General features: G+C 39.8%; 1 protein-coding gene across 3 annotated transcripts in view; it reads right to left on the bottom strand.

Moving 5' to 3' along the window:
* Nucleotides 1-279: 279 nt before the first annotated feature.
* Nucleotides 280-21,158, bottom strand: part of Atp6v1h (ATPase H+ transporting V1 subunit H) — a 60,146-nt gene continuing 39,267 nt past the window's right edge. For all 3 annotated transcript variants that reach the window (XM_050165331.1, XM_050165313.1, XM_050165322.1), the window contains 2 exons: nt 20,235-20,348; nt 280-624 (listed from right to left, as the gene is read on the bottom strand). In XM_050165331.1, coding sequence (XP_050021288.1) covers nt 564-624; nt 20,235-20,348 — 175 coding nt within the window. In that variant the 3' untranslated portion in view covers nt 280-563. The remainder of the gene's footprint in view (nt 625-20,234; nt 20,349-21,158) is intronic.

Genomic DNA, 21,158 nt, shown 5'->3' with positions numbered 1-21,158 from the left:
AGATGGGTTAAATTAAGATGTAAGAGTTAGCCAATAAGAAGCTAGAGCTAATGGGTCAAGCAGTGTTTTAAATAATATAGTTTCTGTGTGATTATTTCAGGGCTAAGTGGCCAGGAACTAACTAGCAGCCCTATTCCAACAAAAGAGAGGTCAGTGATCATTTCAAAACATTTACTTCCATTATTACTTGGAAATAATTTTCCCAATTTTTATTTGAAATAGTGTAATAAGACTTTTATTCAAAGTCCATATAAGGAATAATTAAAACAAAAGAACATGTTTGGAGTGAGAATGCTTTAATTATATTTATTTCCATAGAACAATAAATACAGAAATTATAAGCAATGTAAGTAACAGTAATATTTCCCTAGAAATAGACAGCATCTACTTTTATACAACTTAACAAGCAAACACCTTTATTCCCCCAGGAATTACCCCTGGGAAAAGCATTACGACAAAAAAGAAATCACCATTAAGTTAAAAACTATTCATTTTCGAACCTAAGGACTGAGGTTCTCACTCCAGTGGTCCATCAGAGGTGCAGAAAAGTTTAAGAGGTCAGCTCAGCTCCGGGCAGCAGCAGTCTGAGGCTGCTCTGACTGGAGTTGTTTGCCAAGATATTCCCTAGAAAACAAGAACATGGTAGTATGAGAAATTAGGACTTCAATACAGAGAATCAGTAGGCTGAGGCAAAAAGATTGTGAGTTCAAAACCAGCTTGAGCTACGTAAGTCATTTTTAGGTTATACGTGAGAAATTCAACATGTACCTACAATATGTATCTTTTGCATAAAATCACACATCACATAGAAACCAGTGAGGCAGAGTGTGGGTCTGTTCTTTACTTCCCACACACACATACACACACACACAAACTGCCCAACTTTTTTTAATAATCAACTAACAAGGAAAATAAACTATTTTGAATCCCCTAAATTTTTATTTTAAAAACAAACCAAAAAAAAAAAAAAAAAAAAAACAGCTCGAGTTTGGAATCCGGAGATGGGTTTGCACTCCATTTCCCACTACCACAATTACTGTGAGACCAGAGGGCACATACTTCTGCGAGGACTAAGGCAGACACTATGTGAGGCTCATGGCCCAGCAAGGGAGCCCAGGGTCTGTGTCAGAGACATCCTTCCCACCTCCTACCGCATCAATTGGTCACTCAATCACTTCTTTTTGTCAGCTCTAACTTCAAAGATTAAAGGATTAGCAGAATTCCTAAAAAGTTAAGTCAGAAACTAAAAAGTCAGCAATTCTGAAATGAGCCTAATTATACCAACTATCGCGCTAGAAATCCTAACAGACAAAATTGTGCACCTCAAAAGCCAAGAGACAGAATTTCAAAATGCTTACACCAGGAAAAGAAAAAAGAAAAAAAATGATGTTTAAAGTAATAAACTAAATATGGTGATTTTAACATAATCCAATACAAATATGACCTTAACACATTTATGTAGCCCATAGATACAAAGATGGCAGGTCATTCAGAAACAAAATTAACCCTTAGAATATAACTAAGGCAGTTCTAAGAGGAGAATTAACAGCTATACAATCTATACTACAAACTCAGAAAGTCCGTAAATAAATAATCTAATGCCACACCTAGAAAAACAAAAACCAAAACCTAAAAGTAGTACATAGGAAGAACTAATAAAGATCAGGGCAGGAATTAATAAAATGGAGAAAAGAATAATACACAGATCAAAGAGGTGGTTCTTTGGAGAGGGAAAAAAAAAAAACAAGATTGACAAATCCCTGGCCAAACTGAACAAAGGAAAGAGAAAATGCAAGTTAAATGAAATTAGAGATAAAGGAGGACATTACTACAGATTTCAATGAAGTGGAAAGAAGTATTAGGGAGAACTTTAAAGATACAAAGAAAAATAAAATAACGCAATGCAATGGAATATACAGAAGAAATGTATAAAAGCCTAGACACATATGACATACTAAACTTAAAAAGATAAAAACAACATAGATCCACAATGAGAAATGATACTGCAGCAGTAATTAAAAGTACAGGACTAGATAGACTCGCTGTATCTAAACATCTAAGAAAGATCTAACAGCAATACCCACAAAGCAGGAAGAGAAAAGAATACTACTGAGCTCATTCTATTAAATTAGTACTATCTAGCATCATCAAGGTTCTAAAAAGAGTACAAATAGCGCTAAAAAATGGCTCTGTGGATAGGAGTAAACGCGTGTGCATACACACGCACACATGCATACACACACATTCATACACCCTCTGCTCTCCTCAAAGCAGGTGCATGTTTCCTTGTCCACCACAGAATGCACAACCAAGCTTCCCTCTCCAAACCTAACTAGGGACAGTATGAAGTTAGCTGCCAGAATACTGGACCCCTGAGTACTTCTAATTCAGGGCTGCCCAGTCCCACACATTTTTGTGTAAGAAGAAATGTGAAAAAGATGTTAGGATCCAACTTGCTTAAGTTACGGTTCTTAGGCCAGGTATGGTTGTGCACATGTTGGTCTCAGCATTCAGATGGCAGAAGGCAGGCAGATTTATATGAGGATAGCTTCACCTACATAGTCAATTCAAGGCCACAAAGGCTACAGCAAGATCCTGCCTCAAAATAAGTAAGTAAGAAATAATAAATAAATAAATAAATAAATAAATAAATAAATAAATAAATAAATGAATGAATGAATGAATGAATAAAGGTCCTTCTGGGTGTCTACTGTATCAACAGCTATTGTAAGGAGGCCGCTTGTTCGTTTTCCGGCTGCCCAGATTCCAGAAATAACCACAGAAATGGTATTAATTAAATAACTGCTAGCTAACTCTTACAGCTAGAATCAACCCATCTCCATTATTTATATTTTACTAAAAGGCTCGTGGCCTACAGGCAAGGTTTCAGTGTATCTGTCTCTGGTTGCAGCTGCTCCATGGCTTCTCTTGATTTCCCTCTTTGCTCCCAGCATTCAGCTTACTTCCCTCGCCCCCAGCTCTGCTCTACCCTATTCACAGGCCTATTATTGGTTAATAACTTCATTATCCAATGGTATTCACAGCATCACTGAGCCTATCATTTAATATCTTCTCTGAACTATACTGTAAGTATTTATGTTAGATACACACTGGAAAGTGTATATATGTCAGTCAGCCTGGGAATAAAATAGACTGAGCTAACAGTCTGCCTTCAAGCACACAAATCCAGACAGACAGTAAGAGATTTCTGATGTTTTACGGATAGTTAAAATCTGAATCTCCACTTGGACACCTACTTTAACATGCAACAGATTAGACTTCAGTCTCTCCTGGTAAATATCAGTGAGTATTCTAATTTTTACCCACACTGGTAAGCAGGGACCTGCCAGGTCAGACCACCAAAATAACATTAACTCACAGTAATATGAAAAAATCTTGTGTTCCCCAGAAAATGGTCAAAAGGATTAAAATAAATTATGATTTTATAGTTACATATAATAAAGACTCCTAATGGGATGTAGTATAGTTATGTAAAGTTTAGGTTTCAAACAGAATATTTAAAATTTATAAAAGCATAACATATGAGCAAATGGCTCTGCAGAGTACTGGCGATTGAGCCTATGATCCCAACATTAAGGAGCCTGCAGAATGAGCAGGTTAGGAATTTAAGGCCATACAGTGGTCTGTATTAGATAATGAATTCTAGGACAGACCAAGCTAAAGAGTAAGACCCAATCCCTAGACAGACAGACAGACAGACAGACGAATAAAGAAATACATAAATAAGTGGTTTGGTGAAGGGAAAAAGAAAAGAGCAGTGAATTTTGATTTGAAATGTCTAATGTTTATTTTCTTTTTTTTAAATATTTATTTATTTACTTATTATGTATACAATATTCTGTCTGTGTGTATGCCTGAAGGCCAGAAGAGGGCACCAGACCTCATTACAGATGATTGTGAGCCACCATGTGGTTGCTGGGAATTGAACTCAGGACCTTTGGAAGAGCAGGCAATGCTCTTAACCGCTGAGCCATCTCTCCAGCCCTAATGTTTATTTTCTTAATATCATGTTACAACACTGAACCACAGTGCTCTGTGAGTAGACAGGCCTATTTTTTTTATATATTTAACTTATTTTACATGCTGACTGCAGTTTCCCTCCCTCATATTTCCTTCCTTCACCTCCCACCTGTCCCCCCAATCCACTCAACCTCTTTTTCTGTTCAGAATGGGGCAGGCCTTCCATGGATATCAACAGAGCATGGTATAAGGTGAAGTATCCCAAAAACGCTGAAAGCAACATGTGGATATATGTTGACAACACCTATTTACACTTTTAAATTGTATTCTGGGTCAGGTGGGACAGTCAAGTAACTTCTTCCCTGGTAAAACTCTTGATTAAATTTCTGAATTTCTGTAAAGAATCTCTCATCCCTTTCCCATAGTGCTTTTTTGTTTTGTTTTGTTTGCTTGTTTTTGTGATGTTCAAAAGCCCTTTGTTAGGGACAGGCATCACAAATTTCAGACACACACACACGTACACACATCAGAACCAGGTACAAATTCGTACATCAGACATAAGCACTACTCACAGGTGCAGGGACAGATAGATCAGACACAGACAACAGACTACAAACATACAAGACACAGGGAAGGAACCACAGAATTCAAACTTGGTTTCACTGTTGGTTAAAATAATCCAGGAAAAAGTTGTTGTTTTTCGACCTTATTTTATTATCAATGAACCAGAGTCACAAACAAGTAAAATATTCTACCATCAGCAAATCACTTCTGCATGCGGGGCAAACTGTACGAGAAGCACAAAAACACTACCTCAAAGATACTGTCAGTGACAAAAAGATGTTTCTTTAAAATGCATTACAATAAATAATGCAAATAATTTCAGGTACTTGGAAGAATTAAAAGTTAAAATCACTCCTTATAGGACTGATGATGAGGCTGAATTACCAGGTGCTCGCCTGGCATGCTGGAGGCTTGAAAATCCATTCCTAGGGCTGCAAATAAATTAATTTACATAAAATTCACTATTTGTATGATTTTATGGAATGGAGTGCTAAGATAGGTGTGGTATTTTGAAAAGATACTTTACCTATGTTAAATAAAGCTGTATAATTAGTTTTTATGACTCTATAGTTAAGCGACATAACAAGTAAAGGGAGTTAATGAGCCAGAAATCACTCTCATGTTTGAAAAGCCAAGATGCCCCAAAATAAACATCATTAATTTAATCTTCAAAGTTTGAGGACCAGGCTAACAGCTATTTTACCTGATTAATGTACTCACAATTCATATCCTGCTTTACTTCTAAAAAGATCTGGGAAAGTACTTAGCTGAAGGGAGTCCTACAGAGTTCAGATTTCCCAAGAAGTCGTTTATTTATCAGAAAAGGCTAAGTTACTTTCCATTTTGGAGGTGACAGAATTATTAGCCTAAAGCTAAAGTCATTCCAGGAAATGGGGATGGAAAGGCATCTCTTTCCATCAAAGAGCCAGGTGCAGCAGGCAGTGATTAAAAGGAGGCACAAGGAAGAGAAGGCCAGGCAATCAACCCACTGGGGCTCACCCATTAGTCCCCAGCCTTGAGAAAGCAGCTCTGATTACTGAGCAAGACCTGCACACAGCCAACCTTCTGCACAAATGCCAGGGCGTGGGAAGAACAAATAGAGGGAGGGGACAAAATAGCAACACAATAATAATAAAGAGGATGACAAAAATCACTCAGAAAATGCAGTCATAGCAGATGCAACAGAAATTTTTTAAAAAGCAAGAATTTGAACAAGGGAATGGAGATTCAGGAGGTAAGCAGTCACAGGTGATGACAACGTGAGAGACGTAAAAAAGGCCAGCTCCACAGCCACACCTCCTGCACATAAAGCACCTCATGGGGAAAACTCGGGCTAGGGTGGATACAAGAAACCATTCACATGCTATTCCAGGAATGCCCTACTAAAGAAGTGTCAGCACAGCCAAATTTGGGGCACACAGACCTAGGTTCAAACCTACCACACATAGGTCAGACGATGCAGGTAACTGTCCAACTGTCCTTATGCCCAGGCTTCCTGTCAGTGATTGTGAGAAGGAAGTGTGAGGATAAAGGATGTCCCAGGCAGGTGTGTCTTGCCCTTCCAATGCCTGGAATAGGACTGCCACTCCATCCTCACAGTGACAAGGACTGGGGAATGCTCTGTGTATCCATAAAGAGTTGTGGCTTACTGCCCATTATTGCCAATCCCCAAATTGCAAGTTTGAACACAGAAAGTTACAATGTTCAGTTATGAAGAAAACGATATTCAGTGTGAATTGGATAGTCCATCTAACCATCTCCAATTTACGAATACATTCTAATGCATATATATTTTCTAAAACTTACTCCAGACAGCAGATGTTTCATATGTTGCAATTACTGGGAAAGAAACTGCTCATTTACTGGTAAAGCATCTCCTGTTGGCTGCCCACCCTATCTAAGAACCCACCTGGACTTTCTTCTATGAATTACCTACCCTCAAACTCATCCACTTCTCTCATTCTAAAATCACTTCTGCAGCACTTAAACTTCGATCTTAAGAGCAACAATAACACAAGTGTCAAGTATGGACCAGAAGAGCCCTCCCAACCCCAACACTTAAACTTCTATCTTAAGACAGAAGATAACACAAGTGTCCACTATCTACCAGAAGAGCCCTCCCACCCCTACCTCCATTTAGCTCTTACAAAGAGATCCCACCATGACTTTCCTGAATTTGACACTAACCCCAACACACTGCAGTCATGATTACCAACGACCCTGAACTAAGTCACCAGCAGCACTCATGCTTCCAAGGCCTGTGGACATTCCTAAGACCCCCGCCCCACTTCCATGTCTCCTCAGCTTTGTTTTAATACTGCGCACTTAAAAGTACTTCTTCAAATAGACTTTTCTTTTGCTTCCCTAATATCACATTAATAGCTTTTCTCCAAATTTCCTGTCACTTCTCTTTAGAGTCTACCACTCTTCCAATGTAATACTGTCCTAGTGGGTTTGACAACTTGGCACAAGCTAGATTTATCTGGGAAGAGGAACCTCAATTGACACAGTGTCTCCATCAGACTGACTATACACAAGCTGGTAGGGAATTTTCTTATTAACGGATTGATATGGGAGGACCCAGTCCACTGTGGGTGGTGCCTCCCCTAGGCAGGTGGTCCTGAACTGTGGAAGAAAGCAGCAAGTCACAGAGAATAAGTCACTAAGCAGCACTCTCCATAGCCTCTGGCTTATTAGTACCTGCCTTAAGATTCCTGCCCTGACTTCTCAGCATGAATGACCTGGGAGCTATAAAATAAACCCTTTCCTCCCAAAGTTGCTTTGAGTCATGTTGTTTTACCACAACAATAAAAACCCTAACTAAAACAGAAACTGGTATCGGAGTGGGGTACCACTGTGACAGACCTGACCGTGTTGTTTGGGGGAGGGTTGTGGGAAGACACTAAAACTCTGAGCCAAGCACTGAGTGATCAGAGCTCAATGGGCTGTTGTGGGAACTTGGGATGTAACGCTGAGCGCAGTAAAGATGATGGAAGCCTAGGATGTGAAGTTTGAGAGTCTTGGGGCTGTTCAATAGTTTGGAATAAGAAGAACCTGTGATTCTGGTCGGCTGGAGCTGAAGATTTGCCTGAGATTAACAGGAGACCACTACCAATAAACTTGTTTTGCTGGGACAAGCAATATGGTGAACTAGAGCTTTAGATCAGCTGTAATTAAGAGGCCAGCACCAGGCAGTGGTGCCACACGCCTTTAATCCCAGCACTTGGGAAGGAAAGGCAGGCGGATCTCTGTGAGTTCAAGGCCAGCCTAGTCTAGAACCAGTTACACAGAGAGACTCTGTAAAAATAAAGGAGCAGGGGAGGAGGGAGAAGAAACTACCAGCACCTATGAGGCAAAAAATCTTCTGAGAAGTGTTTCCCCATGGTCGATACACAGCAACTTTGATTGAGAAGGGGCCAACACTTTGTATTAGCCAAACTTGGCTGTGTAAGTCTCCCAGGTGAAACTGGTTTCAAATGCCTGGAGGGGTCTTGGAGAGCAGCTGAAGCTCTGACACTATAAGAAAGCCAGGACAGGTCATTATGAAGGTACAGACTCCATTGAAGGAGAAGCCGAGAACTAAAGAGGTCATGGAGAGAGGATGAGGCTTGGTACCATATGGCAGAGAGAGTCCAGGAAGAGACTACTGGCTAAAGTGCAGCCCAGTTGCAATGAAGATCCCAGGACTTTGGAGATACCAACACCGTGGAGTGGAGCTGGCCTGAGCCTATCAGATACACTATGTGTGCTTTGTATGGCAGAGCCAGAGAGCAGCAGCTGCTCACGTCCTTCGTCAACCAAGAAGACTGTGTGTGAGTCCAGAGTCTGACACTGAGTTTTTACACTTTTGGACTTGATTTCAGTCATGTGACTATATCCTAGTTCTTCCTAATTGAAGTAAGAAAGTATGTAACTATTCCTAATTTTACAGGCACCCAGTTAAGAAACTTTGGATATTTTAAGAAGACCAAATTTTAAGTGTTGCAACGTTTTAGAAGACTTTTAGAGTTATTTATGTTTTGTATTGTGATATTAATGCTGAAATGTACTCTTGTGGATAAACAAGAAAGGAAAGGTTTAAGTTGAATAGCGATGTGTTAGTGTGTTGAGTTAATAAGTGTCAACTCCAAGCTACAGTATATAGAGAAAGGAACCTTAATTGCAAAAATGCCTCTTTCATTTTGGTCCATAGGGAAACCCATAGGACATTTTCTTGACTAATGACTGGTGTATGGGGCCCAGCTCACTGTGGGTGGTGCGTCCACAGGCAGAAGGTCCCCGATTATGTAAGGTTAGGCACACCATACAGAGCGAGCAAGTACTTCCTGCCCTGAGGTCCTTCTTTAATTTCCCTTCATTTCTTCATGCTCTGCCCCTCATACCTACACTGCACCAAATCCGGACCACGAGCTAGAAGAAGGCAGGAAAGCATGAGACCTAGATCAAGCAGCCATTCCTTGTGGTTTCTCCACTCTTCATATGTTAGCTGCTGCACTGCATAGACACACCTCCTCGGGAATTTTGTCCTGTAAAGTGCAGTGCTGTTTTATCCCCTAACACTGCAGTATAATTTGTATGCCTGCCAATTCTCCCCCAAGTCTCTAAGGCCTCTCTGGGCAGAAATGTGTAGCAACAGTCTAGAAAATACAGCGTCTTAAACTGTGGATGGGGTCATATTGCAGAAGGTGGGTAGAGGTCATGTTATGCAATGTGGAGGTCATGAAAAATCTGGTAACAGTAAGAGGATTCTGAATGCCCAAATATCAGAAATCAAAATCAAAGGCATGATGTGCCAGTGTTTCTGGCAGTGCTGCAACGGGCACTTTCCTGCAGCCTGGTTCTGCATACAGAGCGTCACACTGCACTGCATCAGGCTGTCACCAATGAAAACAAGGAACGCCGCAGCTCAAATTTCAGACGGCTGTACATTCTGAACTGTGGGGTTTCACTGTGCACAGAAAGTGTTCTGTTCTTATAGAAATATAACAGCTTAATTATGGAGCAAAAAGGCTTTTACTATTCTCTTATCATTCCTCAATATGCAATTATCAAATTAGTGAATCTTTGAATATACTCTAGGGAAAAAGACACTAATAAACAGAAGTGTTTACGAAGCCCTGATCTAGAGCAAGGCTTGATACAAAAGAACCAGGCCAACATGTCTCCGAAGTCAGGAAAGCTGGAGCTGCTGTTTGGGTTGCTGACTTGAGTTTCACACTCAAGTAAATAATAATTAAAATGAATTGTGGCTTGTAATTAAAACAGAACTTCCAACAGTTCCTGAAGTCATCCTAAACATATTCCTCTGCCATTTTGTGTATATATTTATGAGATGTGGTGATCTCAGCATTGATGCTTATAAAATCAAAATACTCATCAATTATGAAAAGTGTTGAACAATATCCATGTCCCACAGTACCAAATATTCAGCCAGGATTTAACCCTTTTTATGTAAAAATTTAAAAGCATCTCCATCCCCTCAGTATGTAAATGCTTCATCTTAACAAATGGTAAGACTGTATGCATACCAAAGTGATATGGGATTCCCCTCTGCATGCTGTGAAAACCATTGGTTAATAAAGAAGCTGCTTTGGGCCTATTGCAGTGCAGGGCAGGGCAAGGAGGGAATTCTAAGCAGATAGAAGAGAAAGTAGGCAGAGTCAGTGAGACGCCCAGTAGCTACCACGGGAGATAGACAACCAGAACCTTGCTGGTAAACCACGAGCCTCGTGGTAAAATATAAAATAATGCACATAGGTTAATTTAAGATTAGGAGTTAGCCAGAAATACACTTAGGCTATTAGCCAAACAGTATTGCAGTTTCTGTGTGGTTATTTCAAGTCTGGGAAGCTGGGAAATGTATAAGCAGTCTCCACCAACACCAAAGAATTGTTTTAAAATAAACTTCTTCATAGTTTATTATCAGTAAATATTTGATTGTAAAACTACTTCATAAGTTGCTTGAGCAAAACAGTGTCATCAGTGGGCAGTTTAAGAAGCTGTGGTCTACGGAAGTAAGCTGAAATGACAAGTGTTGGATGCACCATTAACAATTCACAATTCTTTGGTAGTAGTTATGGATCTACTTTCATTGTGAACAATTAGAACTCTGAGAGTAGGGGCTGAAAACCTTTTGGACAGAGGAGGTGCCTTCTTCAAACCTCTCCCCACACACAGCAGGCACAGACAATTTAAGTTTATAGTTTGTATCTTTAACATGATTACAAGAAGAGAGGCACATGGATGTTTCAGGAAACAGAAGCAGCAACTTATGACCAGTCCACTGAGCACCAGGCACCAACTTAGCGGAGGGTAATGGGAACTTGCACGTTTCCAGAACTACGTGAAGTGGGTTTATTACTCACAGACAAGAAGAAACAACAAAAGACTAGAATTTGCAACAAACATCTCCAAGGCTCAGGAAGGCTGCCTGGGAAGTCTCAAGAGCATGTGTCTTATCTGTCCCACAGCTGAAGGAGCCAGGATATAGCTTCCCTCTGACACTGACCAATGACCAGCCCGGGCTGGAAGCAAAGGCACTTCTCCAGGAATTCTGAGAGGCACGTGCAAATGGAGCCCACTCAATGTGGACAGCTGAGCTAGAAAATAATGAAGACTCTGACCAGGGCCTGTTAGCTGCTGCCCTGCAGAACTGAGTAGGTCTGCATAGAAATGCCAGTCTGCATCTACAGAACGGAAGAAAGCTAAAGGCCCAGAGGGAAGAGGAAGAGGAAGTTGTCGTTTTGCTTCCTGCCAGTTTTCTGGTACCCAATTGAGTGCAATGACTTCACCTCACACCTAAGAGATTCTGTAAGTTACCTGATACCCTTATTGTTACATTTAAGCTATCTTGCTAAATGCTTTCCTAACATTACTATTGGTCATGAACATGAACCTTTCTAAACAATTTATTGTTTCTTTGTGTCTAAAAATTAAAGAAAGCAAAGACCTGTGTGTGGGTAGAGCTGAATGACAGAGCACTCGCCTAGATACCTAAAGCACTGGATTTCGACTTCAAAACTACCAAGCCAAACTAAAACTAAGCCAACCACTCCAATGAAGAGAACATACAAAAAAGGACACAGTAATCTAAATATCTTACAGTTTGCTTTCATTAAACTGTATTCTCATGGGAAAATAATCTCTAACTTCTGTTGAAAAGGTTAATAAAGAAAACTTTTCTAATACCTTTATAATGCCTAACACATGATCAGCCTGTAAAGATCAACAGAATTTTCAGAGAAATCATAACTGTGATAGAAAGAGGATATTAAACAACATTTTTCTCAATATAAGTATGGGAAATCAACAAAAAAATTTACCTTATTTTTATTCCCCGCTTCCTTCTACCATGGATACTCCATTTACTAGGCAGTAGAAAGGGAAGTAAGATAAAATTCTCCTGGCTATGAATGTCAACTGCCTCGCCATTCCTGCTGCCTGCCCAGACGAGATTCTTACTGAGCCATCAGTCTCTGCTAGACTTCAGTTTCCTGTATACTGAATACAAACTGCTGACTCAAAAGATTAATAAAAGCTAAAATCCCAATGTGTATCTCCAACCTTTAAAGAAAAAATTCCCTCAGGTAAAAAAAAATCAATGTATGCCAAAATAAATGAGCAAGAACCTATTGCTGTCAATCTTAAAGCAGCTTCTAAAAGGTCACTTCCTCGTTGCAAGGGGACAAATCTAACAGATACCACCATCAGCACATGACTAAAGTAAACATCTCCAGCAAGCAGGCAAAGTGAGGCAGGACTTCTCCCTGCAAACCCCTCCAATGGGGTTCATATCAAATGTCATAACCAGACTCTAGTAGAGGAAACATCAAAGAATTCACATTGGGAGCCTTCAACACAGCGGCTGCTCTCTAGTCTTGCTTCAATGTAGAGCACACCTAAGACCTTAGGCTATGAGAACAGTTTAGGTGGCACACACGAAGTCCTGGTTTCAATGCCCAGGGCTCTATGATTTAGGCTAAAGGTGCACACCGGTAATCCCAACATCTGCTGTTGGAGACAGGAGGATCAGGAGTTCAAAGCCATCCTTGCTATATACTAAGCTTAAGGCCAGCCTGGAATACATAAGAATCTGTCTTAAAACACAAGGAAAAAAGAACAAAGGAAACCAAGTAAAAAACATGCCAACAAAATGCAATGTATGATTCTGGACTACATAAAAAAAAATACTTTCCAGCACATAGCAGACCAGTAATGTAATCTACATGTTACATCACCACATCACAGCATGATAGAGACTGAGTATTCCAACCTTAAGTGTTTAGGGCTGGCAGATCATCCTGATGTGTGATCACATTTGAGGTGTGCTACTCTCAAATGCTTCTGGAAGAAAAAGGACGCAAATATATTCTAATAGCTACAGCTGGGGGCTCCAGATGAAAGGACTATTCCCACTGAAATTATTTCCAGTTAAGAAGCTTTTCTTCGTTATGCTTTCCTTGCCATTGTAATTAAGAGCATGGCGCTCCCCCATGATGCTGAGAGCAGGCATGCCGCAGGACCGACCCTGGGACTTCCAAGAGCTCACTGAACCAACTGCAGGAGCTCAAGATCTGACACCCCAAGCTCATCACATGGAAAAGGGAAATCTCTCACTTATTAAAAATACAGTGACATTCACACGACTGTAATTACATTTAATCTTTCTGATGTCATATGTGGCCCTTAGTTGGGAGTCAGCTGCTCCCATTCTCCGAGTTTTGCTGTGGTGACACTCCTGTGACTTACGTACCACAGACTCAGAGAGGGCCTCCGCCTGACAGTTTACTTATACTCTGCCTCACCCCTCCCATTCATGCCCTAACCCACAGGACTTGACCCAAGCACTGCCTCCTTCAGCTTGATTCTAATGCTGCTATGATACCAGGACATCTGTCACAGCATCATGGCACTGCCTTATGTGCCTTTTATGTTCTACTGCATATTTCCTGCATTTGCTGCATCACCTAACAAACATCTCTACCCATATCTAAAATAAAGAACCAATCAGAGGTCAAAGTAAATTCTCCCTCAGTTCTTTAACTGAGAAAGGAAAACTGAATACAAATGGATAGAATGGTACGCAAACTAAACACTAAAATGTTGTTTCATAAGACATTTACAGGATATTTAGCAAAGGGAGGGCTGTCATTGAATAGCTGGCATTTCTGACATGTGTCTTCTCTTTGTTTACGCCTATACAGAAAGTGAGTAAGACACATGGGATTTCCAATGGCCCAAGCAGGAAATGCCGGCAGCTATCATTCCCGCCCAAGTATGGAACCCAGGACTCCGCTTATGCTCCACAAGTGCTCTGCTCCTGACCACATCCCAAGCTCTGGTACCGCCTGTACAATCTGGGTAAGCTGGATCTTCTTTCATGAAATCTCTGGCCCTCATGGTAACACTTGCATCATTTTACTAAATTCGTCTTTCAAATATTAAGGGCAGATATTAAACTATTTCAAATAAGTAAATGTGGAGATTTTTAGATACTAAAACAGATACTATATCACTGCATAATTTCTTTAAAATATAATTTTAAAAAATTACATTAAATATTTACAACAAAAAGTACCTTCCTTATGATAGCTCATTTGTATCTATATTTTAGCAAACCCAGATTTTAAATGGTTGCAAAAAAAATTCTGTTGTTTTATGTTATCTTTTAACCCCTCAAGATGTAATAATATCTGTGTGACATATAATAAGAAAACAATTCTAAATGTAGGTTTGCTATTTAGCTAATTTTAGCATATTCTTCAACTGGACATTGTATGCATATACACATACAACATTCATGAATGAACTATGCCAAGTGGTCACACAGATATACTACTATACCCATAAAGAAACAAACAGCACTGAAAAGCAAAACAAGTTGTTACTCTCTCCGTCTTCATACTAGACTAGTCTTTTCTTTTGTCTAAATTTTACTGCTTCTTCCAAACACAGATCCAAAATCTACTAAGAAGCTGATCTTAATCAAAACATGAGCCAGACCTTACATTCCTTAGTTGCAAGGACCAATAAGTAAAATGCATATGCAAATTTGTGTTTAATTATAAACTTAGGTCCTTATGTGTATGTGACAAGCACTACCAATTAAACCACCTCTCTAGTCCTATATTTACTTTAAATATAGGCATGCATTTTGTTTATTTTGTTTTTTATTTTTCAAGATCAGGTTTCTCTGTAGCTTTGGAGCCTGTCCTGGAACTAGCTCTTGTAGACCAGGCTAGCCTCGAACTCACAGAGATCCGCCTGCCTCTACCTCCTAAGTGCTGGGAGTAAAGGTCTGTACTGCCACTGCCCGGCTAGTTATGCATTTTTAAAACCACAAAATACATGATACTCAAGACATTTCAAAGGTTCCACCACTGAAAATCTCATAAAGATCACATAAAAAATTCTAGGGACCCCAAAAGAGACCATAATAGGGTTTTTTGTTTGTTTTTGTTTTGTTTTATTTTTATTGTTTATTTTTTGGTTTTTCAAGACAGGGATTCTCTGTAGTTTTGGAGCCTGTCCAGGAACTAGCCCTTGTAGACCAGGCTGGCCTCGAACTCAGAGATTCGCCTGCCTCTGCCTCACAAGTGCTGGGATTAAAGGCATGTACCATTACTGCCCGGCTGAGACCATAGTTTTTAAATTAATTCCAAAATATAAGTGTTTCAGTAAGCCATATGGATGTGTTGGAAAAAAGAAGTTTCCAGAAGTGGGAAGGAGGTAAGAAGGGAGAATGCAAAGATGAATATGATCAAAATATATTATATACATATATCAAATTGTCAAAGAATAAAAATTTATTTCTAAAAATACGTTATGGAATCCTTTGGCAATGTGATTATTAATGTATATACATCCAAGGGCTTTTCCCCTTTCAGTTCATATGCATTTTAATCATCATCCTTATGGCTATCCACTCACATAATAACTAAAATATGCTAGGCCAACATAACCATAGGAGAACAAAGCACTTGGCTTGGTAAATTTGCGGTATTAATTTTCATAAATATATATAAGAGATCTACAGAGGGAAACACTCGGAATTTATTCTGCTTGAGAAAATGCTAGAAGATAATCTAGAAATACAAACAAAATTCTACAGGAGACCCTCTACCTACAAAATTCAGTGTTTCTTTTCTGAAGTCCTGAGCTGTCCATATGCACACACTGTTGCTTCTGAATTAGAGGATTACATTTTAAATCGTTCTGTAGGAGAAAAATGATGACATTTTATGATGTTAAACTGGAAGTATGAACAACAGTACATACTAACGTTCTCTAGAATTAATGTTCATTCTTTACCTATCTTTCCGATCTATGTGACTCACCACTACTGACAAAAACCAAGTGTGCACCAAGAATGTGACTGTGGTGGAGGGTCTGAGGGGCTGGTGTCCAGAAAGGACCGCCTGCACCAAACCTCCTGTGCTGAGGGGCTCCCATGTGTATCTTCTTCCCTCAGCCAAGGGCATTTTCCTCCCTACTCCCCATGTATACATGGGTATCTTCCATCCCACAGAGATGCCAAATGGAAGGGAGAAAATTAACTTTTCTAAGACATTCAAAGAGGTCATTTCAAAATCAATCAAAACATTAAAAAAATTGAGTTTTTCACATGATGCTTAATTCTATATTCCATGTTATATACAATCAAATCTGAAACTACATTAATAAGAAACTTAAAATATTTAACTTCTTAAAATGGACTCTAAATCAAGATTCATGGCTGTTCTATCCCATGATTTTATAAACATCTAATTTACACTTTAAAAGCACGTTTGAAATGATACTTTAAAAATTTTAATTTATTACAGAAGCAAATTTTTACTTGGTGTAAATGGAAACAAATTTCCAGAGAACTTCACAATATGCCATTAATAAACATATGTAAAACACCAGAACCTATTTTAGTTTAAAAAAGAAAACAAAAAAGGAAGAAAGACAGGCAGGCAGACACAAACAAAACACTCCCACAGAGAAAGAAAGAAAGAAAGAAAGAAAGAAAGAAAGAAAGAAAGAAAGAAAGAAAGAAAGAAAGAAAGAAAGAACCTACCAGGCAAGACAGCTCAAACCTACAACCCCAGCAAGCACTTGGGAGTGGAACCAGATAGCACTAAGTTCATGGCCAGTCAGGACCCTATCTGAGGTAACAGAGTGAAATCCTGTCTCCAAAAGCAAAACAAAGAAACCTCCCCCAACCGCACCCCCATCTTAGGTAAATAGAAAGGCAGTCTGTACCAGCAATTATAACCACGCTGCCCATGGACACTAAACCAAGACATGCATCCAGACTGCTCTTCCACTGGAGAAAGTCTTTGCAGAGGCTTACTTTACATAGACAAAGAAATAAACTGCCATTACTTAAAGTAATTTTTATTCTTCAGTACAGACATCCATGAAAATGTAAAAGCTCAGCTGAGTAGTGGTGGCACATGCCTTTGATTCTGGCACTTGGAAGGCAGAGGCAGGTGGATCTCTGCGAGTTCAAGGCCAGCCTGGTCTACAGAGTGAGTACCAGGACAGTCAGGACTGTTACACAGAAAAACCCTGTCTCGGATACAAAAGCTGCATAAAAATGTAAAGGTCACAATTGAATTCTAATCTTCCTATAAAAAAAATCTTTTTATTAAGAAAGTACAAGTCATCAGTATGAAAATAGACAGGATATTCTAACCAGTTAGTGAATAAGACACAAACCAGTGTCTGTCTATACATAGAGTCACAAACATAAATCAGGCATGAACAACATACCATGCGCAAGGAGGAATGTAGACGGAGACTGGAGACTGCTCGTTCATCTCCCTGCCACCCAGACCCAAATAATCACACAGAAACTATATTAATTGCAACACTGTTTGGCTGATAGCTCAGGCATCTTCCTAGCTAGCTCCTACATCTCAAATTAACCCATATTAAACTATGTAACGCCATGAGGCTGTGGCTTACCAGTAATGTTCTGGCATCTTTCTCCTACAGCAGATACATGGTGTCTCGTTGACTCTACATACTCTCTCTCTCTCTCTCTCTCTCTCTCTCTCTCTCTCTCTCGTGTGTGTGTGTGTGTGTGTGTGTGTGTGTGTGTGTGTGTATTTGTATTTCCCACCTGGCTTTACTCTGCTAAGTCACTGGCCCAAACAGCTTTATTCATTAACTATTAAAAGCAACACATATACAAAAGGACATCCTATATTGGGGGGAGGGAATTTTCAATGTATGGTGATTTAACTGAACTCCTCAGGCAAAAATTTTTCTCTACTGGCAAAGGATAAAGTCAGCATTCTCTTGTATATACTTTTTTCTCATGTCAAGAATAAACATTTAAACAAACAGCCCCCCTCCCTCAAAGAACAAGAAAAACACTATGCCTGAGGACATTTAATAGGAGAACAATTAAAGTAATTTTTTAATTACTAAAACAAGAATTATACTATGGCATCTATAGTTTGGTTTTGCTTTTTTGTTTTTTTAAAGGGGAGAAATTAAAACTTATTTTTACAAAAACTTTAGAAAAACATCTATGAAATAAATATAAGTTACAATAGCCTCCAACTATATTAAATGTGAACATTCATCAAACTAACTGACATATAAACTAGCCACAAAATATTAAATTCCCAAATTACTGATTTATGTTGAAAAACCTAACTCACAAAACAGTGACACAAAGATAGGAACCCGTGAAACGCAGTCACAGACACTCTACCCGCTGAGTTGATCTGGAAAGCTCTATACTTTGCTCATGTTCTTGCACAACAGAAAGGAAAAAGAGAAACACTTCAGTCCACCACATACTGCTACCAGCAGTCTAATAACTAAACTAACCCAAACAACCTTCTTGTTTTCAGACTTAATCCAATAATGAGATCCATTCTGCAAAAAGGAGCCAATAAGATTTTTTTCTTTTTTGAAATACAAACCCAACCTTGCCATTCCACAATTAAAACAAAACACAAAAAAACTTTAAATGAGGCCAGGTGTGGTAAAACATGCCATTAACCCGAGCACTTGTGCAGCAGAGGCAGGTGGATCTCTCTAAAGTCAAAGCCAGCCTGATTTACAAAATGAGTATCAGGTCAGCCAGGGATACTTAATGAGACCTGCTTCAAAAACCAAAGAGGCTGGAGAGAAGGCTCCCTAGTGGAAGAGTACTGGCTCCTCTTCCAGATGACCAAAGATGGGTTCGTAGGACCCACATGGCAGCTCAGCCCATGGTAGCTCCAGGTCAAGGGATCTGACACCCTCTGTGGGCACTGCACGCACATATATGCAGGAAAAACTCATATACGTTAAATAAAAATCTTTAAAGAAAAATCTTTTCCATGGTTTTCAATTCTTGTATGCCTCAAACATGAGCATACAATACAAGATGCCCTGCAACTGTACCCAAAGGTGTCCTCTCACTGGTGCTCACTCTGTACCTTCAAGTTAAATCTTTAGTCTTAGTAAAAACTTCTAACCACCTCTTTTCCATTGTGGGAGCTGCCTGTGCCCTAAAGAGTACTTCCAACACCGAGTCTCTCCCTTCAATACCTCAGTACCACCCAGGTCCTGAAACCTTTCCCTACGCATTACTTTAAACAAGCAATGCCCAGTACTGCTTCCTATACTTCCTGTCTCATTCCTTATACCTGAAACACTGATTAACTGCAATAATCAGGTTGCATACCTGGCTCCTTACCCACTATTAACTCAGCATAACTATCTGGCCTATTCAAAGAAGCGTACCCAACTGCTCTATGTAAAACCGCACCCACTTCTAGTCTATCTTCAGCCCAGCACTTAACAGGGACAACACAAACACTCAAACACTGCTGTAAACATGCACAGATGTCAGTGTTTATGGGAAAGCTGCTTACTGGCAGGACTGTCAAATTTAGTATACGTCATAGCAGCACAACTAGATATTCTATTGTACAGTATGTGACTGACCTGTCCTAATGTACCATTAATTCTTTCTGTTGGAAATACTGATCACATTTCTGTCAGTTATATGAGATTTATATTTATTACCTATTCTTTTAACAAAAATAGTCTCGATCTAGAATACTCTTCATTATGATATAACTACATGATCTATTTAGTGTCAAACAGCCAACAAACAGCTAAACTAGCTGTTCCAAAAGGGAACCATCACTTGTTCTAGCTAGTACACCAAGGGCTCACCATTATGTTCAGTCTTTAGAGGGACAACAAAAAGATCAATAATCTCAGTTTTAAAAATAAAAAGACAGGAAAAAATATGACTCTGGCTACTTCAAAAACAAAACACTGTAACGAATGAACTGTGAGTATGGAACTTGAGTCAGTCAATAAGCTTCCAGTGTCTTCCTGTGAACTGGTACAAGGAAGTCTAGCTAACCTTACACATTGGATACCTTGCAGAGCTGAACAGGAATCTGCAGTCTAGTTGTGTCCACTCAACACCATGGGTCCTACACTTGTTTTTGTCACAAAGACCATTTCATTACACCTGAAGCAATTTTTGGCATCAGTAGTTTGAATCTTCCTTAATGCAGTTCATCTCTTTAAAATTATTGAGTCTTTGCTCTATATTAGCAACATGTGCAAAAAGTTTTATCTAAAATCACCAATAATTCGCTGGCATAATTGCATAAGAGCTCATAGGATAAATGTGAGAGCTAGCAGAGCAATGCCCACATGAGACAGATGCCAAGGCATACCAGTTGTGCACCATGAGCTTCTGCACGGCCAGCAGGGCATTGTAGCGGACTTGCTGGTCTTCATGGTGCATGTGGTTCATCACCAGCTGCTTTCCACCAAGCTGCTCAATAACCCTGCAGAACAGAAAAGACCGTGAAGATATCATTTCTTTCAAACGTATACTGGTCACACGTGAAAAGTCCAAATATCAAAGGCCCAAAGGATATCCAAAACCAAAGCAACAGATAACTGCAGTAAGCTAGCATTAGCTCTCACATCACTCTCCATGAGTTAGACTGTGCTGGTTGAATGAGGACAGTCTGTACAGCTGATAAAACTATTTGGGAAAGATTAAGAAGTATGTCACTAGGGGCAAGACTGAAGTTTCCAAAGACTTGTGCCATTCCCAGCATGCTCTCCCTGCATCCAATTTGTGGTTTGGGGATGTGAGGTCTCCCCTGTTCCTGCGGTCATGCCTTCCCTACACCATCATGGCCTCTGATTTTCTGAAACAGTGAGTCCAATTAAATGCTTTCCTGTATAAGGTCATGGTGTTTTATCACAGCAGACAAGCTGTCTATGCTGCAACTGGAGGCCTTAATGAGGTCTGTTGTCCGTGATGCCACCAGGAACCTATGCTGGGGTCCATCTTCCATGGTGTGGCTATGGAGACAGACATGGTCCATGTGCACACTGGAGGCCATGGTACTATGGTCTGTGCTGCCACCTGCTGTCATGGACAAGAAAGCGTCTGCTGCAGTGGTACTGAAGGCTTCTGCAACAACATCCTCTACCCCCAAAACAGTCCAGAAGACAGCCCTGACAATTTGTGATACGGAAGCTGAAGTGAAGCTCTGCACAGCTGATGGCTCCTGGTAAGGGATGAGAAAAGACTCAGTTATCTATAAGGAGCTTGCCACTGGGAGTCTGACCATGCTCCGATG

This window comes from Alexandromys fortis, unplaced genomic scaffold, assembly GCF_014885135.2.
Source record: "Alexandromys fortis isolate MF-2015 unplaced genomic scaffold, M_Fortis_MF-2015_v1.1 scaffold_18, whole genome shotgun sequence".
Taxonomy (NCBI): domain Eukaryota; kingdom Metazoa; phylum Chordata; class Mammalia; order Rodentia; family Cricetidae; genus Alexandromys; species Alexandromys fortis.
This window is presented reverse-complemented; position numbering and strand designations above follow the sequence as displayed.